The sequence below is a fragment of the Dryas octopetala genome, chromosome 3 (assembly GCF_963921425.1).
Source record: "Dryas octopetala chromosome 3, drDryOcto1.1, whole genome shotgun sequence".
Taxonomy (NCBI): domain Eukaryota; kingdom Viridiplantae; phylum Streptophyta; class Magnoliopsida; order Rosales; family Rosaceae; genus Dryas; species Dryas octopetala.
The window spans coordinates 606109-630248 of record NC_141368.1 but is presented as its reverse complement, the minus strand read 5'-3'; the positions used below and the strand labels follow the sequence as shown (position 1 = coordinate 630248).

Here is a 24140-nt window from a genome sequence, read left to right as displayed (position 1 = left end):
GTGACCGCCCAACGCCGGATCCCCTAGCCGTGAACTTCCTTTCCCAGTCGCCGGTGACCCCCCAAATCTCTGGACAACGACCCCTCGACCTTTGGCCAATGAACCCTCGCAGCCCAGTCGCCTACCACCTGCTTGATGAAAGCCTTAGTGGCTGCTGGACTTTTTCTCTCTTCTCTTCTCCTCTCTTTCTCTCTTGGTTTCTCTTTTTCTTCTCCTCTGTTTTCTTTTTCTCGTGTAACATGTTATTTGGGGTTTGCGACACACCACCGCCTAGCACACACACACACACTGACAAACACCACTGAACAAACATACACACACTTCACTCCCAGCCACTGACAAGCTAGGAATGCTCACACACACACGCGTAACCCCAACCTTTTTTCTATTTTTTTTTTTAATAAATATATGTATATATAACATAAGTTTTTATATATATACTATAACATAATTAAAATGTAATTAAAATTAATACTAATAAACACAAATATAAATATAAATGAATAATAATTTAATTAATTAAATATAAATAAATATATAGAAAGACAAGTAATTATTTTATATGAAAATTTTTTTTTCAAAATTAAAAAATTAGGTTATTACATGTAGCTTGTAAAATTTGTTTATCATTTAATTTTTTATTGTCATTGTCTTATAAATTTTTATTTTATTTTTGCTTTTACACTATGACTCCTCGGATTAAAGATTTTGGATCCGTCATTGGTGGTGACGTCGTTGATTGATTTTGATTAGAATATTAATACACGATAAACAACGACGTGGATCGATGAGTCGATGAGAATCAAATGTGCAATGCAGAAGACCCTGGAGAGTCGTGGAATAAATCATCTTCTTCACTTGGGCAGTTGGGCATTCACTTTCAGCAAAGTAGCCAATTGAGCTTGTCTGGACTTAATTTGTTGTTTAGGCAGGGGTTTAGTGTATAAGTGGTGAATGCATGCAACATGCGCCAAGTCTTGTCCCACCTCATTGTGAGAGATTGGGGCATGCCCCATGAGTCTCTCATGCATCATGCCATTCATGCCATTCATGCATGTATAACGTACAGTACACCTTTTAAATGTGTAGACGTGTTGTGTGGGGTTATACTTTAAATATCCAGTTGCAAGTTGGAGGGTACATTGAGTCATGGACTAGACCAATCTTGTCAGATATGTTAATGCCAGAGACACTTGATCAGTGTGTACCGACCTTTTTTTCTACATCAAACACGTCATGCTGTCCTTACTTGATGACCCACAACGCCGGTACAAACGATGATGTCATCACAACACCCTTGCATTGGGGCATGGGGCATGTGGCACATAACATAATAATATTAATGCTAGCTACCATATTCCCAATTACTCTATTGCTAATTAGTAATTACTCAAGTACTTGTCCCGAATTCCCAATTTTAACAGCTAAAATTAGGACTAAAAAGAACAAATATTGTAATTAATGGAATTGGATCTTGAAAAGGTTTAGTTACAAGTGCAGACAGAGACAGTGCTGCTTTTGGTCCTCACTCCTCTCCTCCCTAGGTATACCGTATACATGGAAACTGGGGAACAAGTCAACAAACCTTCAACTCCAACCTCTAGATAATTCATTAGTGACGACTACCGCTTGGGAAAACAAAACCCTTAAATTGGTACAAATTAATTGTGGACGGTCGTAAAAGTGGAAGAGATTAATTAGACGAGGAAATGATGTCCCAATACGCATGTTATATATAAAGCTCATTTTCATTTCACTACCTACATTATTTAGCTATCTACTTCATATACTAGCGCTTAATGAGAGTCGACTCTCTCTTCTCTCTCCTAGATTTAGCAGCCTCCTTCTCCTTTGTGAGGGCATTTTCCTCTCCTCTGTGTGAATTTTATCTCCTTCTTGTAAGAGTTTCTTCACCAATTCTGTGAAAATCTGTCTGAGCTATGCTCAGATTTCTTTATTTCATAGTCTGTTTTTCCTCCCTTTTCCTCATCAACCAAACCCCTTTTGAAACCATAAATCTGGTATCCTTTCTTTCCTCTACATCAATCACTTCCCTCATTTTCCTTTATTCTTTATTTCCTTTACCTTCGTGTGAAGCCGTTGATCTGCTCCTACCCCAACATTTCTATTCGATTCTCCTTGTCTGATCCTTGCAGCTATTTGTTAAAAGTGAAATTCACTTATCCAATGGATTATAGGAGTCGTTTTGACATGGGTGTCTCGCCCCCCATTCTCCCAAGTTGTTTCTCTTTGCAGTTGGTTACTGTCAATCTTCAGTGGCTGTGGCTTTAACTAGGATTGTCGTTTTTCGGCGATGTTGGTGGTTTTGGCATGTGGTTTTGGGGATCTTGGCTTGCTGTGGTGTTGTCGTGGGTCTTCTCGAGCAAGGGTTGTTCCTTGGTTACAACGGCGGTGGCGGTGGCCTTTAAGGCTAGGAATTTTCTTTTGTTTTCGTCTTCTGTTTTTCTTTTAGTTGGGCCTTTATTTTGTTTGTTAGGCCTTTGGTGTATTTGGTATTTACTGTCTTTTTCTTTAGAGTTTCCTTGGATTTTTGTAACTTGTGTTAGAATGGGTTTACTAAGTCTGAGTTGTAAAACTGGACTGTGTACTATTTATCTCCTCAAATGATATACCGTCCAGTTTCTTTCAAACCTCACTTATTGAGCCAATCCTTGATAATTTTTTACTTTAATCTAATGAAATTTCTCTTGCCAAAAAACAAAAAAAAGATATAAAGCTCATTTTGAATTGATTATCAGATTAATTTGAAATTAAGGTGTGAACAAATTCTATGTACGACTAATATTTCCGCACATTGTTTGCTACTTGGCTATAATGTGTCGGCCGAACCTCATCTCATTAGTGAACACTATCACTACCAACAGTGCACCTATTGAGATGGAGCCAATCTTTAATTTTACAAAAAAAAAATTTATAAATTACTCACTTGGATTATACTTCAATTTATAAATTACCACTTAAATAAAAAATTATAACAAATTATCATATTAATTAAAACAAAATTTGCAATTTACCCACCTCCGGGCAAGTCCATCAATTTTTCTGTTAAAAACAAGAGTATTTTAATTTTTTAAAATAAATTTTAAGAAATATTTTGATCTTTTTGAATCGACATCATATAACAGATATGTTTAAAAGTTATACTATTCATACCATAAAATATTTTCTCTATATCCAAAGCTTTACTTAGTATACCCACAAATAAATTTTTTCCCAAAAAAAAAAAAAATCGTAACTCCCACCCTCCTTCCACCCCTGCAGCCACCTCCTCCACCCCCAGCCATCACCCCATCTTCCCCTCCATTCTTTCTCTCTCTCCCTCCCTCCCGACATCTCCATCTCCATCCCTGGGGGTTGGTGCTCGGGTGGGATTGGATGGGTTGGAGGGGTAGGTCGGAGCGGGGGGGGGGGGGGGGAGGGAGGGAATGGGTCGGAGTTGTGGTCGGGAGGGCGTGCTCAGGTGGGGTTGTATGGGTAGGAGGGGTGGGTTGGAGCGGGGGGGAGGGAGGTGGGTCGCCGGCGTTGGTTTGGTGGCCGGGTGCTGGGGCTCGGGAGGGAGGGGTGGTGTCTTTTTTTTTTTTATGTTTTTTTTATAATGTTTTTTCATGTTTTTTAATTATTAATTATTTATATATTTAATAATAAAAAATAATCGAAAATGACTAAAACACCTTTCTTTTTAATAAAAAAATTGACTAATTTGGAGGGAGGTGGATAGATTGCAAATTTTTTTTAATTAAGGTGACAATTTGTTATAATTTTTTATTTAAATGATGCTTGTAAATCAGGTATAATCCGAATAAGTAATTTGTAAGAAGGCCTTTTAGAAGGTTGGGATAATTTTTTATTTATTTTTGGTTACTATGGTAACTTGAGAGGATAGGCGGATAGGATAGGATACGAGTGGCTGGCTATCAGCAATCACATAATCAACCAACCTCCAATGGGGGCCATATAATCCATGCATTTTTCAGTCGATGACATAATTAATTAATTTGAAAAGCCAAGTCCTATGTACCAATCGGGAAAGTGGACCTATACCTCAATAAACTTGGCACATGGACAACACCACCTAATCTAGGTAAATTCAATGCACTAGCGAGCTAGCTAGCTGCACCATTTAATTTTTCTGCCGCCATATTAATAGGAACCACCCAATACTTATTTACCAGATTGGAATATAGGTAACATGCTTCTGCCTTCTCCGGTCGACCTGCACGTTTTATTTGAAGCTTGCTAGCTATTAACAAGTCAAGTCTTTAATTATGAGAGTTTTGCTAACAGACAGTCAAAACCCACTTTTCGGGTCAGGCCAGCACTCAGTTGTGGGGTGGGGAAGTGAAGGAAATTCAAAGACTCCTCTTGTCCATAAAACTTCCATCCTTTCTATCTCCATGTCAAGCAATTGCAAATTTACAAGGATTCAGTTTGATTTTAGATTGAATGGTATGTAAGTGATCATCATTCCACTAGATAAGATCACATCCCTCCTATCAGGACAACGTATATGACATCAGAGATAAGTTACCCCTTCGAGCTCTCAAGGGTTATGTACATACTACTCTCTACGCATAACAATTGGTCTAAAAACCACACATATATATATATATAGCTAGGTAGTGAATTAGTGATATATATTGTCAAAAGTCCATAGATAAGTTATAACCATTGAAAATTGACAATAGAGTTATCAAATTACCAAATGATGACCACATACAGCATTGTGAACATTTATAACCATATTAATTATATGCACATGCATTTTTTATTAAAAGATTCTTTAAATAATTTTATTTAAGAGATTTATTATGGGACCTATTTTATATTATATTTTGACAATCCAAATAATTTATTTTAATGTTAATAATTATAAACCCCCTAGTTAGAGATAAAATCTCTCATAACCTCCACCCAAAATCTAACTCTCTTATAACCCCCAATATTATACTTAATATTTTCCTAAACCCCCTAGTCAACTAATACCCAGTCAACTTTGACTCCCCATATTTTAATTTTCCAGTTTTACCCCTTTTGTTTTATTTTCATTTTCAGCCAACTAATACTCTCTCTCTCTCTCTCTCGGTTTCTCCTATCTGTTGCCTCTCTCCCCTCTGCGTCTCTCTCTCTCCCCGCTGCTGTCGCCGGCGAGACCGGTCCCATCACACTCGCCTCTCCTTCATCTTCCTCCCTATGCCCTCCACGTGCCGTGAAACTAAACGTCGACGCCAGATCGGGTCTAAGCAGATCTGAGCTCTCTCGCCGGCGATCCGTCAATTCCGGCGGCGACGAGGTGTCGGACCGGTTGGGTTCTTCTCGCCTCTTCCTCTTCAGTCTCTCCATGCCATTTCCTCACTCCGACCACCACTGGGCACGGCTTTTGCGAAGCTACAAAGCTGCGGCTTCTCCGACGGTTTTTGGGCCGATTCCGGTGGTGTTTTCTGTCGATCCAGGTATCAATCTTTGTCCCCTCGACCTGCTCTTGCTATTGGTTGGGTTGTTTTAACTCAAATCTTGGTTTTCATGTTGGTTTGCCGCTGCAACCGCTAGATCCGCCACTTGTGGCGGTGGGTTGGGTGTTTTTTTTTGCTGTTCAGCCTCCCCCGAATCCTAAAAGCTCAATTCGAGGTCCGAGAATATTTTTGGGTGAGTTCTGTAATTTTCTGTGTGTTGATTGGGGCTGGGCAGCCACCGTGTGTGATGGTCACCGCTCGACTCGGCCGTTGAACGATCAATTTTATGAACCCTGTTTGATTTGTTGAACTGTCTGGTCTTAAACAGGTACCTCGGCGATTAAAAAGTGCAATTGAATTCAACAATTTCAGTTTCAGTTTCTAGCTTAATTAGTGTAACTGTGTAAATTCAGTTTCAGTTCTAGAAAATTTAGTTTTACTTTCTGAAAATTCAGTTTCACCCCAAATTCAGTTCTAGCTTAATTATGTTAATCGGATAGAAATGTGGGTTTTTTAATTGATTTATAAGTATATACAAATTTACTTAATTTATTGATTAAACAGTTTCAGTTCGTGAAACAGTTTCAGTTCTTGAAACAGTTTCAGTTCTTGAAACAGTTTCAGTTCTTGAAACAGTTTCAGTTCGTGAAACATGAGTTTTAAATGAACTTTGAATGAAATTATGGTTCTGAAATATGATGAATCAAATTTGCAGGTAGAAATAGATCGAGTCAGTGGCGACTGTCGTGTACTCGTCGCGCGTGAGGTGATCGGACGACGTTGTATTGTTGGCTACTCCTCTCATCTCAATGACTTGTTGTATTGTTGGTTTTTTTTTGATAAGGTTGCTGTGTTCTTTTTAGTGAAACGGAATTCAGTAAAGGTGTAACTGTTTTAGTGAAGTGTAATTGTTTTAGTAAAGGTGTAATTGTTTTTTAATTAAGATGTAATTGCATTTTAGTCGAGGTGTAATTGTTTCATCACTTTATTCAGTTTCAGTAAGTGAATTCATAACTGAATTCTTCAATTTAGTGTAACTGAATTTCTGAAATTCAATTTCAGTGTAATTGAATTCTTGAAAATTTTTGAAATTCAGTTTCAGTGTAACTGAATTTTTGAAATTCAGTTTTAGTATAATGAAATTCAATTTCAGTGTTTGATTTTAGTTTTAGTGAAATATTGAGTTTTAGCAAAAACTTCAATTCAAAAAAAAAAAAAACAAAAAAAAAAAAACAGTTTCACCAAAATACAGTTACAGTGACGTCAGCATATGTCAGCGCGCGTCAGAATGGTAATTTAGGATTATGAGTTTTAGGGGGTTTTGAAAGAGTTTCTAGATGGGTAGGGGTTTAGACAAATTTTTTTGGTGAGTAGGGTGTTTAAAATTAAGCACTATTTATTTTATAAGTTTTTATTTCAAAATTATTTATACAAAAAATTAAATTATTCAACGATTAAATAGTTTCTAATTTACCTAATTTTGTTTAAAGATCATCTTTCAATGAAAACAGAAAAAAAAAAAAAAAATTTCGATCATCAGAATATATTGTAAATTAGACCACACTAGATCTCACAATGGAAGGGGCTTGGCTTAATTGATTAATTACATATATATAACTTATAATCCCAAAATGAACTGACGTGGATCGATGTCAATCATCATGTTTTAGAATGGTACCACCATGCGGGCTGTGGACCACCCATGGCAATGGGCAATGGGGTTTCATTAGATCTTCAGAATCAAGAAATTAGTGTAACGTTACTTGAACACATGCATGCTGCTTGTATACATTTTGGGTCCAACGTTGGTAATTTGTTAGAGCCCGAATGCTACAGAATTTCCCAATTTGGAAAATTAGAGTAAAATGACTTTAACATATTTGTCAAAATCAGATCAGAACTCCCATTTTAAAAATATATTCGTCAGGACCGTTATAATTTTGAAGTGGGTGTCCTGATTTGTCTTCAACACATATGTCGGATTAATTTTCCTTTTCCCAATTACACCTCACTTCTAGATCTACCAATGGTCCAAATGTCCCCTGCAAAAAATTAGTGAACCCAATCAATTTGTAAAAATATATTGCATGTACTACTTCTAAGATCTAACGTACACTAACAAACCTTATACATGTGCATAAAATCAAAGTACTTCCGGTGGTCCTTTTATATTAGGCTTTTTTACTTAAATACCATATGAATTATAGAATGTGTGCTCAAATACCACATAAATTTTTTTTTTTGTTAATTTATCACCTGAACTTTCACATATTGACCAATCTATCACCTACCGTCACTTTAGTTAAATTTTCTGTTTATTTCAAAAATATTTTCGTCAATTTATATCATAAATGCATTTTAAATATTAAAAAAAAATCTAAGTAAACCCCCTAAAAAAAAGGGTATTTCCATTTTTTATTTTTTAGTTTTTAAGTTTTGTTATAATTATATTTTTAAAAAAGTTTTTAAAATAATATTATTTTTTTATTGTATTCAACGACAAAATGGGAAGTTTGAGAAATTTTTTGATGATTTAACAAAAAAATGGATATTAGGTGGTAAATTAGCACATATTGATAATTTCAGGTAAGAAATTGACAAAAGAAAAAGTTTGGATGGAATGAGCACTACGGGTGATATTTGGGTAAAAAAGCCTTTATATTATATCTGTATCACGTCACAAACAATCGATTATAATATTAGATTTGCACATATTTTTTCAAATATAAAATACTACGATTGTGTGTAGTCGGTAGTATAATATCAAGTTACAATCAAGCGGTGGTGGACCATTATAGGACCCAGCCGAATTGCCTAATAAAGAGGACATGGCTATCTAATATCTATCTATATATAGAAGACCGAAAGGAAAAAGTTAGCCTACAATTCTAGAGTTATGATCTGTGACCTGGTGCGATTTATGCATAAATACATAGCACTGCAGCTTCGTGGAACTTTACTTTGGCTTAATTAAGCTTAGCAGGGAGAGAGAGAGAGAGTAGAAGTAGTACTTACACATTTTTGCTGTCTTTGTCACCCATCCCTCAATTATTATCGATGGATACAAAAGTCCTCTCCTCCGGAGTAATATACTCAAACTTGCCGGAAAGTTATGTTAGACCAGAATCCGAACGACCCCGCTTGTCTGAAGTCTCTGTATGCGAAAATATTCCAGTCATTGACTTGGCCTCAGAAAACAGAGCCCAAACTGTCCAGCAAATTGGTGATGCTTGCAAGTCTTATGGCTTTTTCCAGGTACAAACATACATTAATTTTCTTAATACAATTTCTCCACTTAATTTGTCATTTACTATTAGTACCTGAGGGAGGCTGAGACAGAGTACTTTGTCATATATATGTAGTAGTTTAACTTTTTGTGGTTTAATTGTTTATATATATGTGTGACTGTGTGTGTGGTTTTTCTTTGTACTAGGTTGTAAATCATGGGGTTTCTCTGGAAGCAGTGGAGAGAATGTTAGGAGTGGCCAATGAGTTTTTTGGGCTTTCTGTGGAGGAAAAGATGAAGTTGTACTCAGATGACCCATCAAAAACCATGAGACTGTCTACCAGTTTTAATGTGAAAAAGGAGACGGTTCACAACTGGAGAGACTATCTTAGACTCCATTGCTATCCTCTGGACAAGTACGTTCCTGAATGGCCCTCCAACCCTCCTTCCTTCAAGTATGTTCTCTCTCTCTCTCTCTCTCTCTCTCTCTCTCTCTCTCTCTCTCTCTTAAGTCTTAACTTATGGCTCAGTTCAGGCACAAGTGGTGGCGACTGTCTGCCACGTTGCCTTCCATTATCTTTATCATAATAAAATGAGTTTGGCATTGAGCCATTGAGAGGGAAATATAATATTAATGTTAAAAGAAAATTAAATTACGTGTTATATTTTACTTTCATGACACATGACATGCTTATCTCATATTACGTATTGAACTCTTAAGAAGGTGTGTTGTCATGACCTACTTATTTCATATTACGTACTGAACTTTCTGGAAGGTGTGCTTTCATAACATGCTTATCTTATATCACGTACTGAACTCTTTAGAAGGTATGTTTATTCAGTAACTATTATAATCAAACAATTTTGACTTACTCTTCTTCTGTGTATTCTAATATTTATTGACAGACATTTTTAAACTCTAAATCTTCTTTTAAAAGTGAAATATTATAGAATAAACCAGACAGATTCAGTGTCTTGTACGTATAATATAAGTTTTAGAGCTTAGGCTCTAGGGTTTTATAAAGATGTCATTTCTTTTATATATATCATATGACAAATGTGAGAGATTGATTGGCCTTGCTTTGATCTCAAAGTTAATGACCTTAATCACCTTTTAATAAACTTTAGCATCTTTCTTTTCCCCAATATTAATAATTGAAGGTGATCATGCTAATATGCCACGATTCTCATAACTTTGTCATTTGGTTTGGCATGTGGAACATGCCATTCTTAAAGGAAGTTAATGTGGACTGAAGTGGAGAAAATCTCACGCACCCTCCAAAACGTACGTCCATAAAAGCCACCCATCCTATTTGCATAACATTTATTCCATGTTTATAAATTAGGCCTTCGATCGAACAATCTCGATTGCTTCCGCATGGAAAAGGTTGTGTTTAGTTTAATCACACTTTAAACCATTTAGTTATGAGATAAATTTATCATTAATATTCACAAACAAAATAAAATTTCAACTGTGACAATAAGTTAAAAAAACAAATTAATTGTAGTAGCTGAGATGTCCGCCATTTGCAGTCCTATATGAATATGGTAGGACACATGGGGTCCAGGTTGACTTGGTCAGAATATAGGTAAAGAAGAGCATAAATTTTCCTGTTAAAAAACTAAGTTGGTGCATCGCTACCGTCAATTTCGGTAATCGGACCCGATCAACGGCGAGTGTCCGGCAGTACGTAGACAAATTGATTACAAGTAGTTGTCCGCATTTGAATTTTGATTACGCTGGACCCATCCGCCACAGATTAAATATCTTTGGGACCCTCGATCAGAATCAACGGTCATGATGGCATCCGAGCTCCTCGATTAAACTTTCGGTTCATAAATATAAAATTTTAGTCGGGTTTGGGAACTGGGAGAGTGCTGACGTAATTGGGTGATTCCGTGTTGACGTGAGCAAAATGAATCGTCTGGTTCATGATTGATTGGTTGCCTGTAAATCTGGCGGTCCAGAGTCCACGAAACCAATTTAATAGGGTTGGAGTGGGCCAGTGGCAGTGGCATTAAAGTTGCATGTGACTCAGACAGCCATGTCAGAAATGCTTGACGTGGTCATTACGTGGGAAACCACCCCACTTGCCACTTGTCGTGTTGGGTACGTGCGATTTTAATCCATGGATTTACATGTATATGCATCCCACGCATGATGTGGACACAGGAGACTAGGAGTATAGTTTTTTTTTTTTGGGGCTTTTTTGCAGTAGTGTAGACTGTGTAGTTACACACTTACCCATATTTTTTGGCTTTTAATATTTATTCTTGTTAGTATGTATATCGTTTGATTGGTGAGGAAAGCTATAAAAACAAGTTGTTGTGACCACCTATGAGGCCACTTCATTATTTACCAAAGCCCAAAGGCATGGTTCACGCGTTACAAAAACAAATACTTTGTGCTAAAAAATCTTTTTAATTTTCTTTTTAAGCACTGGACTTTTTGTTTTATCAAAAGAAAAACTAGACTTGTTGCAAGATTCCATGGAGTATTATTTATGTGTGGATTGTGGAATATGCAATAATGTACCATTTATTTGGTCAACTGGTGAACAGGTTTAATTATATTTTTTCGTAGCTTTGAGTCCTTCATGAGGTGGCCACTTAACCAAACTGATAGGGTTAAACTAGCAACCTCTTGGGCCCAATTTGGGCTGGGGTAGGTAATTACTCTGAGCCCAAGTCCTGGATAATAGGAACTAGTCTCGGATTTCAGTTGCAGACCCATAAATTTTTTGTCTAAGCCCGGTACTTCAAATTGGGGCTGGTCCAGGATATCTGTAATCAGGATTGTGTACAATTTAAGTTGCCTGTAGTATAATATAAGTTTGAACTTATATGTAGTATAATCCACTGTATATGCAATGAAATAGTAAAAGGAAATTAGTAACATGGATTTGTTTTGCGCTGTAGGGACATTGTGAGCAATTACTGTATGGAAGTTCGAGAACTTGGCTACAGACTAGAAGAGTTGATAGCAGAGAGCTTAGGCCTTGAGAAACATTACATAAAGAAGACGTTGGGTGAGCAAGGACAGCATATGGCTGTGAACTTCTACCCACCCTGTCCAGAGCCAGAGCTGACTTATGGATTGCCAGGACACACAGACCCAAATGCTCTCACAATTCTACTCCAAGACCTCGGAGTTCCAGGCCTTCAAGTCCTTAAAGATGGCAAATGGGTTGCTGTCAATCCCCACCCTAATGCTTTTGTCATTAACATTGGCGACCAATTACAGGTACCTAATGTTTATTTTACTCAACGATGAACAACCCTATTGTCAAATGCATATAATTCTAGTTCTAATAAGTTAAATTGTTGATTGCATTTGCAGGCCCTAAGTAATGGGATTTATAAGAGTGTGTGGCACCGCGCCATTACCAATACTGATAAGGCAAGGCTATCAGTGGCTTCATTCCTCTGCCCAGAAGATGAAGCTCTGATTAGCCCAGCAAAGGCTCTTACAGAAGATGGATCTGCAGCCATATATAGGGATTACACCTATACAGAGTATTATAAGAAGTTTTGGAATAGGAACTTGGACCAAGAGCATTGTTTGGAGCTTTTCAAGACCCAGTAGGCCATTGCAATTCTCTTGTAAAAGCTTTAAATAAAATGTACCCTGGTCCTCCTGGAACTATGCTTTATATGCATATGTTGAATAATTTCCCCCCCTAGTTGATTTTCTTGGTCGTCTTCCTCTTTAATTAAGATTTTGAATAAATAATATGAATGTTTTCTTAGTTCTAGACATGAAGTAGCAGGAGTCTTAAATGGCTGTCATTCATTCCCATTAGGCTAGAGATTATCAATGATGCTTTGGCATCTAACTTATGTGTTTTGTACTCCAATTTTTCTGTATGGAAGAATTCATTTGTATGAATAAAAATTTCAAAATCTTATTACATACAAGCAGCACAAAATCACTTTCTTATTACTTTTTTTGCATTAAAATGTACATATGGTGTAAATTCCACATGCTGAAAGAAACACGATCACCATGTCAAAAACCAGAGCGATATATGTATGCATGTGACAGCATACCAAGCCAAGTAGGCACTCAAATATTCTTAAGAAACTCTATGACATAGGTGTTGAAAGCAGAACACATGACTCGAAATCCTTGGAAACCAGCCCCCTTAGCCAAGGCCTCAAACTCCTTCTCTGTCCTCTCTTTTCCACCGGGGTTGTGAGCCAACATGATAACATCGATGTGGACAACTCCTTTAGTGGCAAGGCTACTGTCTGGGGCTACAGGGAGAATGCACTCAGCTACAATCACCTTCCCATTGTCTGGAAGCGCAGCATAGCAGTTCTTCAAAAATTTCAAGCAGTGCTCATCACTCCAATCATGGCATATCCACTGTAAGAATAAGAATATTGCATACACAATTAGACATTAATAATTAGTACCCTATATCAGGGTCAAATTAATCACAAAGTAATGAATAAGCATCACTTAAATTAGGGGTTACAGACCTTCATGAAAATTGCATCTGCTTTGGGAACACTTACAAACATGTCTCCCCCAACATGCTCCACACCTGTATCCAAAATCCATCTCTAATAAATTCTTGGGGTCACATTCAAAAGGATGAATAATAAAAACAAATGATATTAAAGATTAGTTAGTGGGTTCTTCCTCTGGGATAATGCAATGAAGATTGGCCACTAACTATGGAAGCCACTAAACATATCTTAAATAGTCATCTTAATTTTAGTGTTTCACACTTTCAACCTTGTAAAGGAAATTGAAGGTAGTATAATATAATGACATGACATACCAGGATATTGAGGAGCATCTTCAATAACATGAGGCAAGTCGAAGTTGATGCCCTTAATTGAGGGGTACTTAGAGACGATCATGTTAACAACAGCTCCAGTGCCACCACCAACATCAACCACTGATGTGAGGCCCTCAAAGCCTTTGTATGTCTCAAGAATTTTCTTCATGGTAATGGTGGAGTGGTCGGCCATTCCCCTGTTGAAGACCTTGTTGAATCTGGGGTCTGTCCCATGGTATTCAAAAGCAGTCATTCCATAGGCCTTGTTGAATGGAATCCCACCTTCAAGAACTGCATCTTTCAAGTAATACCTACACGAGCCCAAAACAAAAATAGTAATATTCAAGGACAGAAGCTCAGAAACCACTATCACTATGTCAGACGACTCACACTCACACACCACCTGCCTGCCACCAAACGCATACATTATAAAGAGGTGGAGAAACGACAGGTCGTTTGACCAACCTCGTGGGCTTAAGCAGCAATACTCAAAGCACCCGAATTGTGGGCTGTGTAGGTCACACTGGCCCATGTTTCTTTTGAAATTATTCTATTCTATTCTATTTAAGCAAGAAACGTTATCAATACAAAAACTTTGGTGGTAGGTGAAGTGGTGGCCCCATTCCAAACTCCCAAGGTGCCAAGGTGGGTGATGAATGGTGATCCTCAAACGACCACCAGTAGTATATTACTATATTTGTTTGAGCATCAAGCATGTCTGCATGTGTTATCTATTTATTATTTAAAAATGTTGCTTTCTATAAAATTAAAAATATTTGGTAGGATTAACCACGGGTCCATAGCTCAGTGGTAGAGCATTTGACTGCAGATCAAGAGGTCACCGGTTCGAACCCGGTTGGGCCCTCCTTATATTTATATATCATTTTTCCTATACTTTTTAAATTATCTCTTTAATTTAGGCTAACAAAAAAAAAGTAAGAAAAAAACCATAAATTAAGCCAGTTCTTTATGCTGCAACATATATATTTTACATCATTGAAAATTTGATCAGCCATAGAAACCAATGGCTTTGATGAAGTTAGAAATTGAAGCAACCTACTAAGTGTTAAGTGTTATATATAGCCATGGACTATACTAAGTAGTTAAGGGTCAATATGATTAATCTATTTGAAGAGAGTCTGTAATTCTCATTAGAATCCATTAGTGTTAGTAGTTTTGGAAAAGAAAGAATTAAATTAAGAAGAGGAAGATGTAGAAATGAAAAAGGTACTACTTACCAGCTCTCAACAAGGACCTTATCTTGATTCATGAGGCAGAGAGGGGCAATAGAGACACCATCCTCATTCTTGGTCAAAAACTTGCAGACAGGGCCCAAACCATAAAGCCTCTCAACTTTGCCATCAGGAAGAGTGCGCAAGGAGTATGTGAGAATGGAGTAACTGGCCAGTAGACGCAGCATACGGTCAAGCATGACTGGCGCATCTGGGTTCTTGGTTGGGAGCTGAGAAGCTATGTCTGAGGGTGAGAGGAAAGCGCCAGGTCCAGCTTTGGCCATGATCTCCAACAGGTCAAGCTCTATGGCTGATTTCAGGACCATAGGAAGAACAGAGGCACTGGCTAATTGCATGGCAAAGAGGTTGGCTTCTTCATCTGAGACTTGGGTAGGAGTTATCTGGGTCTCACCAGTTGAACCCATTTTTGATTTTTGATTTGGGGTTGGTGTGGTGTGGACAACTGGATATATGGGTAAGAGAGAGTAATAAGAAAGAGAAAGCTGCTAGCTAGAGGTTGAAGAAGGTTGAAACTAGAGGACAGGGGATTGTGGGTCGAGGTGGGTGTGCTAGAAGCCTAGAATGGCATTATGTATATATGGTGTTTTTGCTCACCCACCACGCCACTCTCCTCGATGTGCCACCACCACTTCATGACCCCACACCCTGTCCCTCTCTTTCTCGGACACTTACTGAATCTTGAGTTCTTGACCTTTGAGGCTTAATAATTTTAAAGTTTACCGTACAATTTTCATTGTTCTAGACTTCTAGTGCATGTGTCTAAACACGGAGTTAATTGCCAATAATTAAGAGGCATTCATAATTTCATACAGCTTTTGGCCCAAAAGTTATACATACGCAATCAGTCTTTAATTGCCATTTATGAGTTACTTTAGCATCAATGAATATATTATACTGTATATGCAATTGGAAAAGCGCTTCTGTAAGTTTTGCTTATAATAAGCTGAGCCTGAGTATAAAGATAATCTACAGCAAGACCACTCTTAAATCTTATCATATGCTTGTCCTGAAAATTATCTTTTTTCTATATATAATTATATATCCGTGTGATTTTTAAGATAAAACATATATACGTAATCAAGCATCATAATTTCGTCAATCCCCAACACAAAGAGATAGGATGTTTGAGGAGCATAAAATAAGATGTCGTTTGTCATGCATGGTTAATATTGTCATAAAATAACAAAATGTAGTGAATAAACTAAGGTTGTTCTTGTTCTTTAGCTATATTTTAATTTATTAATTACCACCTAAGTTGCGCTCAGAGATCAAATCAGTAGGTGAGTGGGTGGACCCATTTCATATACATGACATTATATTGGACCTAATCAATATGGTGTTACTTCAAACTTAAGACAACAATCCTCTGCCTTCCTGACTAGAATATCATAATTCAAATATTGTATTATTAATTCTTGGCCAAAAAAAATATTGTATTATTAATAATTACTAATATTAGTTCCTTGTATTCCACTTAAACTGAAGATTTAAGGAGTTGGTTCTTAAGATGGGGTCCATGTCGATAATATGTAGACTAGCTCTCTCTCTCTCTACTTGTTTACTGTTGTTGAAGTAAGCTCATAATAAATTGAAGGTTTCTTAGTTGTAACATTCTTACTACAAAATACAAATACAATGTTGTTCAATGGACATAATTAAACTAAGTAGGTATTAGTTGGTAAATATTCCCAGAAATAACACAAGCCATGGTTCAAGGAAATGAAAAATGATTTTTTTTTTTTTTTTTTTTGGGATTCATTTGCTCTGTTCAATTACACTTGCAGAATTTAGTAACTAAATAAACACCAGAGTCCCAGAGTATTGAAATATAACCTATATTAATTACGGTCTTTTTCAATTGGGAGGGGTTGACAAATCAATATGAAATGGGATAACATCTTACCTAATCTTTGAAGATATATGTAGACAATATTGGATGCAGCTATTGGTGACCAGAAAAGGTACTATTCCACATATTGACCCCCAGTCCCCACTCTTTTTCTGGAAGCAATGGTTGTGTACTTGTGTATATATATATATATATATATATAATTATATATTAAATAAGCTTCAGAAAATTCAGAATCAAAAAATAAGCTTTAGAAAATTTAGAATCAAAGGTCCAAAGGTTACCTCCTTTACCAACTTCGTCACCAACCCTGCATTCTTTTCTCGGATTTGCTTGTTAAGAAAAATTAAGAAAAGAAAACTCACTAAAAGTGACACAAGTCAAAAATGGTATCAAATTAACTAATGTAGATTAGTTTACTAGAGATCAGAATACTGGTTCAACGTGTTATATAATAATAGCAGTTCACGAATTAGCTAAACTCTGATTAGTTTGCACATTCAACATGAAAATTAAAAAAATTAAAGCACCAGATTTTGTAGAAGTCTATTATATATTCTTTAATAGGCCGTCCAGTATTAATGATTTATTAACGATCTCTGAGAAAAAAATAAAATCCCTAAATGCATTATGGAGCAAATCATTAGATGAACAAGCAACTCCACTCTCCACTATATATATAAATGTCGTGTTAACATAACAATAAACATTAATTGTGATTTAACTATTCAAGGAGGTCATTTTCAGTGAAGCAATCATTATCAACTGATTATGTATTTATTTATTTATTTTCTGTCCAACTCTCCAAGGTTTTCTCTTGGGCCAATTAGGCTTAATGCTCCATGGTTTGGATTTTGCACTGGGCCTGCTGAGACTTGAGGCTTCAACTGCCATTTTTAGCTTTGGGCTGGTTCAGTCCAAAACAAAGCACCTGCCAATCTGATAATGAGCAACGGCATAGCAGCAAACTGCTAGGCTACTAGCAGTGCTAATTAATATCCAAATAAAGTCCAAATAAAGACTTTTGACCATTGCTTTGTCAGAGAAATATGTCATTAATATTTTATTTTTTAAGGGTACAGGGTACGGGTTCACCTCATACATTTCTAGGATATAAAATGAGATTTGTAGAGACTGCATGTTAGGTTTTAACTTTGAGATTTTGGGCGGACAAAATTTTAGAATTAAAACTTAATATAAAGCCGACAAACCAAGATTTAAAAATAAGTAAAAATGCATTGCCGAACACTCGAAAATGACCACTAAGGACTCAACGCCTGGTATGTGTGAAAAGATTAAAATTAATGGATCAATATTATGTAATATGAAATGGTTACAATATTATTAAGTTTTAGTTAGAATTTTAAAAATCATAAGACTTTATTCAGTAAATTGTTAAATTAAAAAATCAAATGGAAGTTTTCCATAGATATATATATATATATAGACCTAAGAATCTTGATTCCTATGACCTAATTCAACAAGGAAAGCCAATCCAAATAAAAGAAACCCTAATCTTGACGCCTAATTAATACCTAGTGAGATGGGTACTTTTGGCGCCAGAACTTGAAGTTCAATTGGCAACGGCTCTTTTTCCCTCCCTTTAGGCTTTAGTTTAATTTAATGGGATTTCGATTGTACCCTCGTTTAGAATCATTAAAACGCAGCGTATTCGTGTACTTTATGATCACCGACTCACCGTACTACTTTGTGGGCCTGGCCCAAAATAGCCCACCCATTCCCTTCAGTTGTAAGGTAACCGGAAACGCCTTTTTCCACAGTTTCTCTTGTGAGTCAGACTCAAAACGCCTTTTTTACCAGAGTAGAGAGAAATTGAGAATACAGAAAACCCCCACCCACAAGAATTCAAAACCCTTTGGTGATCAAGAGAGAATGGGTGAAAACGGCAAGAAAGTGATCGATATAACAACTCCCTCAGGCGAGAAGAAGAAAAAGAGGGTGATCCAGGCAAGTTGGTGTTCTTCCGAGGAAGATGATGATGGCTCTCCTATCAGACACATTGTCTGTGTGAAGAAAGAGGTGGATGTTAAACATTTCGAACAACTCGAGGACTGCTTCATCTTAGATTTCGACCCGTCTCAGCCCATTCAGTTATCCAACTTCTCTGTGTCCGAATTCGATAATGCTGCTGCTGCTCCTCCTGACCTCGCTGTTGTTGCTGAGAAAGGCCAGGTTTGAATTTTCCCCATCACCCATTTCGATTTCGTATCTTTGCTGCCCTGTTTGGTTTCTGGGAAATCATTACCCCATTTTGCCTATTGCCATTCTACTTCTTAAAAAAGGGACTTTTGTTTTGGGTCCTGAAAAGAAAGAAAAAAAAAAACATAAAACGCTAGGTTCATTTGAATTTTTGTTGGAAGCCAAAAATTGAATGGAGGGCAATGGATTGCATTTACATCCATTTATGCCGAGGAAGAGGGGTTGACTGGTTTTGTGTATATATTAAAGCACTGTCTTGATTTGAATTGTTCATGTGTAGGTTGCTTGTAGAGATTATCCACATTCAAGGCATCTCTGTCTAAATTTCCCTTTTCAGACAACACCTCATGAGAGCTACTGTGAGCTGGTAATAGAGTTTACACTCTACAATATTTGTTCTTGATATGATAGGATCCCATTTCCTTTGTTTAACATGACATTATATTGAATTCACCAATAATTGTATGGCAGTGCTACTGCTATGTTTGTGACTCAGCAGCTCCATGTAAGTCATGGACACTGCCTCAAAATCAAATAGCACATTGTCATGCTTCTGAGCACATTGAGGATTGGAAGTCGAAAAGGAGGGATTTGAGGAAACAGCAAAGAGCAGCTACCAAATGATTCAACTGAGTAAACTCTTGCTTGAAGCCATATTGCAGTTAATGGTATATGAGAAATACCTAGAAAAGTGAACTGTTTGCCATTAGAAGGTCAAATTCAAGTGCAAAGTTTTGTTCATAGGGGGTACTTGAAGTGGGTTTCTAACTTTCTAGTATGTTGACTTGAAAAGATGTAGAGTTACTAATGGTATTATGATGTGTGGAGAAAATGAATCAAACGTCTTCTTGTTCAGTTCATCTGAAGGAAAATTTAAGTAGATGAACAACTCTTCTCTCCACTCTCCACTATATAAGTTAATTTTGTGCTAACATAACAATTATCTTCCATTGTGATTCCAGGAGTCATTTTCAAGGAAGCACTCATTTTTGACTGATGATCCATTTTCTTTATTTTCTTCTCTTCTCTCTCCAACACTGAAAGGAGAAGTGGTCACGACCCGAGGTTTCATTAGTCACCCAACAATGTCACATTTGACTTCATATGGATAAACCCTATATGGAGGCATTATCTAAAGGGTTAGTTACAATTTATCCCCTGACTTATTGGGAGTTAAACACTTTATCTCCCAAACTAATATTTTTAATAATAAAACTCTCATACTATATTCCGTGACCCCAAAACTCCGACCAATGAAAGCGTCATCAATACTATTAATTAATGTGTAGGTTTTGGATTTGGCACTGGGCCAGATGAGACTTGAGCCTTGAGGTGTCCATTTATATTTTTGGGCTGGCCAATCAAAAAGAAAACGATAGCGGGGTCCACGAGACGCAGTGCCGCCATTGTCCCAAATATCTCAGAAGTGCCGTCATTTACACACAAGATTGCAGTCTATTTAAAGTGCGACGATGTGAGTCAATCTTCACCAAAGAGAGTACTCAGAATCCCCACACAAACGCAACCATGATTAAAAGCGCTTCTACTTTTGCTCAAATGATTCAAAACGGTTCAAACCCTTGGCCTTGTTCATCCAAAAGCGAGAGAGCGAGAGCGATAGCTAGAGAGACAGAGATAGCGAGAGAGGAAGAGAGAGCGAGAGCGAGAGCAAGAGCAAGAGCAAGAGCAAGCGCGAGAGAGATAGAGATAGAGATAGCGAGAGCAATAGCTAGAGAGACAGAGATAGCGAGAGAGGAAGAGAGAGCGAGAGCAAGAGCAAGAGCAAGCGCGAGAGAGATAGAGATAGAGATAGCGAGAGCGATAGCTAGAGAGACAGAGATAGCGAGAGAGGAAGAGAGAGCGAGAGCAAGAGCAAGAGCAAGCGCGAGAGAGATAGAGATAGAGATAGCGAGAGCCAGAGAGATAGAGATAGCGAGAGCCAGAGAGATAGAGAGAGCAAGAGCCAGTGAGATAGAGAGAGCGAGACTGAGAGAGAGAATGGGTAAAAAGGGCAAGAAAGCCATAGTGATATCAACCCCCTCATACGATAAGAAAAAAAACAACGTGATTCAGAGAACATGGTCTTCCTCAAAGAAAGCTGATGAGTCTCCCATCAGACACATTCTCTGTGTCAAGAAAAAGGGGGATGTCAAACATTTTGAACAAGGCGAGGACTGTTTCATCTTAGATTTCGACCCATTTGAGCCCATTCAATTGTCCAAGTTATCTGTATTTGGAAATGGTGCTGCTGATAATGATGATGCTACTGACCTCGCTGTTGTTGCTGAGAAAGGCCAGGTTTGAATTTTCCCCATCACCCATTTGATATCTCCGTGCCTTTCTTTTGTTTAATCAATTTTCTTACGTTGTTACCCTGTTTGGTTGCTGGGAAATGTAGGTGAACAGAGGAATGTGAAATCATAACCCCATTTTGACTACGAGCATTCTAGTTCTCGAAAAAAAAGAAGAAGCCAATTAGTATTTATCTGTTTATAGTCTGAAACTGAAACCCGAGAAATCTAAAACATAAAAAAAGATGTTACTTATTCATTTTTCATTCCAAATTTTGTTGGAAGCCAAACATTGAATGGAGGGCAATGGATTGCATTTACATCTAGTTTTGTGAATATACTAAGCACTGTCTGTATTTGTGTTGTTGACGTGTAGGTTGCTTGTAGAGATTATCCACATTCAAGGCATCTCTGTCTGAATTTTCCTTTTAAGACAACACCTCATGAAAGCTACTGTGAGCTGGTAATGGAGTTTATAATCTAAAAATATTTGTATGTATGATCCCATTTCTTCTGTTTAACATGATATTAAATTGAATTGACTAATAATTGTATGCAGTGCTACTGCTATGTTTGCGATTCAGCAGCTCCATGTAAGTTATGGAGAACCCCTAAAATAGCACATTGCCATGCTTCTGAGCACAATGACTACTGGAAGTACACAAGGCAGTTGACAAAAAAACAAGCAGTGGCTAAGAAATGAACCAACTCTTGCTTTAAGCCATATTGCAGTTAATGGTAAATGAGATGGTCAAATGAACTGTTTTGCTATTAGGGCCAAATTCGAATAAAATTTTGTTCATAGGGGGTACTTATGAATCTATGATGTAGAGTTACTACTAATCAACTGTTTATTTATTTATTTTGGGGTTATGGTTTCTAATATGTTGACTTGAAAAGATGAATGGAGTTTTATTAGTTCAATTTATCTGGAGGGAGGAAAGTTGTTTTATGATATGATGCAGAAGAAGCATTCTTGGCTTTGATTTATTTTGTTCTGAGCAATTTCAACCTTAATCGTTTTTAGAGTTCATCAGAATTATATATCCCACATGGCATGGATTATCTACGCAGTCATATCTGTAAAGTAGATAAAAGACTCGCTGCCTTTTTTTTTTATCATTAGAAAATGAAGTTCCTTCGCGTTCATGTTCACCAACTCACAAACATGAAAGCAATTTTAAAAAAAAAAGCCACAGACGTGAAATATTGCAAAATGCGTGATTTAATGAATGGGCTTGGCGTAGGGCCCAGAAATGAATGAAAGGTACGAGGATAAGCCCAAAGGTCGGCCCATATAATCGGAAAGCGAAACCCTTGCGAACACAAAACCTCTCCATATAACAGAAAAGGCATCCCATCCCATCCCTATCGACTGCTGCGTGAGACTGTGAGAGTGCCCCCCACCCCCCAATCCTGTCTTAGCTTGCTTTGCTCATTAGACCAACAACCCAAGAAGATGTCGCCGGCGCCACTCGTTCAGGCGGAGCTGGCCGAGGAGGTCCTCTCCTCCGACCAACCCCTCAAGAACTCTCATCTGGTCACCCTCCTCTCTTTTCTATTTAGGACTGTCTCATGATACAATAAAATTATTAATTAATTTATTTATAATTTAAATATTCAACTGTTTGCAGAACAACAAGGACGAGGATGAAGTCGTGGTTGAGGATGTGAAGGACGACAACGAAGACAAGGACGACGACGACGACGACGATGACGACGACGATGATGACGATGACGATGACAAGGAAGATGGCGCTCAAGGTGCTCCTTTTATCTCCTTCTGAAAGAGGGTTTTCATTGCTATGGTGTTCATTGTTCGATTCTAGGGCATATTTGTCATTTCACGTCGTTTGTTTGCTTTATCTGACTGATTTAGTGGAATGGGCCATGAGTTATTATATCTACCTTTGGATTTCTTATTACTGTATTGTATTTAGGCCATGATGGCTGCTTGGAGCATATATATATAGGTAGAAAATAAAAGAATGCATAAGAATTACTGAAATAATGGATGCAGTGCCATTTTGGTTCATTATGTAGTACAACTGCTTTGTTCATTTGGCGATTTTTGCTCTTCAATTGCAATGAATATTTAATATATAATGCCCTTCAAGTGGTCTTAATGAGAGAGTGAGTGGCAGGTGGAAATGAGGCTTCAAAGCAGAGCAGAAGTGAGAAGAAGAGTCGCAAAGCAATGTTGAAGCTGGGCATGAAACCTGTTACGGGTGTCAGTAGGGTCACCATCAAGAGAACTAAAAATGTAAGTTTCTGTTTGACTTCATGTTCATGTAATTGATCTGGTTGTATGATGCATGATATTGATTCATTTTTTCTTTTTGGGCCGGGTGTTTCAGATACTATTTTTCATCTCGAAACCAGATGTCTTCAAGAGTCCAAATTCTGAGACCTATGTCATATTTGGTGAGGCAAAGATAGAGGATTTAAGCTCTCAGTTGCAGACACAGGCTGCCCAGCAGTTCAGGATGCCAGACATGAGCTCTGTGATGGCAAAATCAGAGATTTCTGCAGCAGCTGCCGGAGCTCAGGCAGATGAAGAGGAGGAAGAGGTTGATGAAACCGGCGTGGAACCTAGGGACATTGATTTGGTCATGACACAGGCTGGGGTGTCAAGGAGCAAGGCTGTTAAGGCTCTCAAGACTCACAATGGGGACATCGTCAGTGCTATCATGGAGCTCACCACTTAATTTGGGGAATCATAATCGTCCTTCCTCATGCTCAATGTTTACTTGATGATGAGTTTTTTTGAATCGATGTCGTCATTAGTTAATTTAGTTCAATTGGACGCCCATCTATATGTGGTGGCTGCATTATGCTATTTTTATATTTTTGAACTCGAGACATTCACAGTGAGGGTCTTCAGTTTTGCTGAGGTCTTCACTCATGAGTTATTAAGGTTTCAATTATTCATCAAATTTTGATGGCCTTGTTGTCTGCTTCATTAATTAGTATATTTTTGCTCGGGTCTTCACTTTTTCTGCTTCATTTATTAAGTATATTTGTGTGTAATGGTGTTATA

At 37.5% G+C, this 24140-nt stretch overlaps 5 protein-coding genes and 1 non-coding gene across 6 annotated transcripts; 5 read left to right on the top strand and 1 right to left on the bottom strand.

The window, feature by feature from the left end:
- Positions 1-8345: 8345 nt before the first annotated feature.
- Positions 8346-12454, top strand: DMR6 (2-oxoglutarate (2OG) and Fe(II)-dependent oxygenase superfamily protein). Its single transcript, XM_086237743.1, has 4 exons — positions 8346-8726; positions 8905-9152; positions 11617-11941; positions 12038-12454. The coding sequence occupies exons 1-4, from the start codon at positions 8529-8531 to the stop codon at positions 12281-12283; spliced, it is 1017 nt and encodes a 338-aa protein (XP_086093869.1). The 5' UTR covers positions 8346-8528; the 3' UTR covers positions 12284-12454.
- Positions 12455-12618: 164 nt separating this feature from the next.
- Positions 12619-15289, bottom strand: OMT1 (O-methyltransferase 1). The gene is made up of 4 exons (XM_086237742.1): positions 14726-15289; positions 13488-13798; positions 13183-13247; positions 12619-13066 (listed from the first exon to the last, which is right to left on the bottom strand). The coding sequence occupies exons 1-4, from the start codon at positions 15142-15144 to the stop codon at positions 12764-12766; spliced, it is 1098 nt and encodes a 365-aa protein (XP_086093868.1). The 5' UTR covers positions 15145-15289; the 3' UTR covers positions 12619-12763.
- TRNAC-GCA (transfer RNA cysteine (anticodon GCA)) lies at positions 14281-14352 on the top strand. Its single transcript has one exon. It is a non-coding gene; the product is annotated as a tRNA-Cys (tRNA).
- A 3193-nt stretch (positions 15290-18482) lies between the features above and the next one.
- On the top strand, positions 18483-19433 carry LOC147289153 (RPM1 interacting protein 13-like). The gene is made up of 3 exons (XM_086237744.1): positions 18483-18782; positions 19090-19176; positions 19281-19433. Exons 1-3 carry the CDS (start codon positions 18483-18485, stop codon positions 19431-19433), a joined length of 540 nt encoding a protein of 179 aa, XP_086093870.1.
- Positions 19434-20336: 903 nt separating this feature from the next.
- LOC147289152 (uncharacterized) lies at positions 20337-22640 on the top strand. The gene is made up of 4 exons (XM_086234762.1): positions 20337-21107; positions 21477-21563; positions 21660-21838; positions 22348-22640. The coding sequence occupies exons 1-3, from the start codon at positions 20337-20339 to the stop codon at positions 21801-21803; spliced, it is 1002 nt and encodes a 333-aa protein (XP_086090888.1). The 3' UTR covers positions 21804-21838; positions 22348-22640.
- LOC147289151 (nascent polypeptide-associated complex subunit alpha-like protein 2) lies at positions 22505-24048 on the top strand. The gene is made up of 4 exons (XM_086235330.1): positions 22505-22640; positions 22735-22864; positions 23245-23363; positions 23458-24048. The coding sequence occupies exons 1-4, from the start codon at positions 22560-22562 to the stop codon at positions 23806-23808; spliced, it is 681 nt and encodes a 226-aa protein (XP_086091456.1). The 5' UTR covers positions 22505-22559; the 3' UTR covers positions 23809-24048.
- Positions 24049-24140: the final 92 nt, after the last annotated feature.

Coding starts and splice junctions, on each gene's coding strand:
- OMT1 (XM_086237742.1), bottom strand. CDS start 15,144: ATGGGTTCAACTGGTGAGACCCAGATAACTCCTACCCAAGTCTCAGAT. Junction 13,799..14,725: donor AAGGTCCTTGTTGAGAGCTG/GTAAGTAGTACC, acceptor GGGCTCGTGTAG/GTATTACTTGAAAGATGCAG. Junction 13,067..13,182: donor CAGATGCAATTTTCATGAAG/GTCTGTAACCCC, acceptor TTATTCTTACAG/TGGATATGCCATGATTGGAG.
- LOC147289151 (XM_086235330.1), top strand. CDS start 22,560: ATGTCGCCGGCGCCACTCGTTCAGGCGGAGCTGGCCGAGGAGGTCCTC. Junction 22,641..22,734: donor CCCTCAAGAACTCTCATCTG/GTCACCCTCCTC, acceptor AACTGTTTGCAG/AACAACAAGGACGAGGATGA. Junction 23,364..23,457: donor CCATCAAGAGAACTAAAAAT/GTAAGTTTCTGT, acceptor CGGGTGTTTCAG/ATACTATTTTTCATCTCGAA.
- DMR6 (XM_086237743.1), top strand. CDS start 8,529: ATGGATACAAAAGTCCTCTCCTCCGGAGTAATATACTCAAACTTGCCG. Junction 8,727..8,904: donor AGTCTTATGGCTTTTTCCAG/GTACAAACATAC, acceptor TCTTTGTACTAG/GTTGTAAATCATGGGGTTTC. Junction 11,942..12,037: donor ACATTGGCGACCAATTACAG/GTACCTAATGTT, acceptor TTGCATTTGCAG/GCCCTAAGTAATGGGATTTA.
- LOC147289152 (XM_086234762.1), top strand. CDS start 20,337: ATGATTAAAAGCGCTTCTACTTTTGCTCAAATGATTCAAAACGGTTCA. Junction 21,108..21,476: donor TTGTTGCTGAGAAAGGCCAG/GTTTGAATTTTC, acceptor GTTGACGTGTAG/GTTGCTTGTAGAGATTATCC. Junction 21,564..21,659: donor ATGAAAGCTACTGTGAGCTG/GTAATGGAGTTT, acceptor AATTGTATGCAG/TGCTACTGCTATGTTTGCGA.
- LOC147289153 (XM_086237744.1), top strand. CDS start 18,483: ATGGGTGAAAACGGCAAGAAAGTGATCGATATAACAACTCCCTCAGGC. Junction 18,783..19,089: donor TTGTTGCTGAGAAAGGCCAG/GTTTGAATTTTC, acceptor GTTCATGTGTAG/GTTGCTTGTAGAGATTATCC. Junction 19,177..19,280: donor ATGAGAGCTACTGTGAGCTG/GTAATAGAGTTT, acceptor ATTGTATGGCAG/TGCTACTGCTATGTTTGTGA.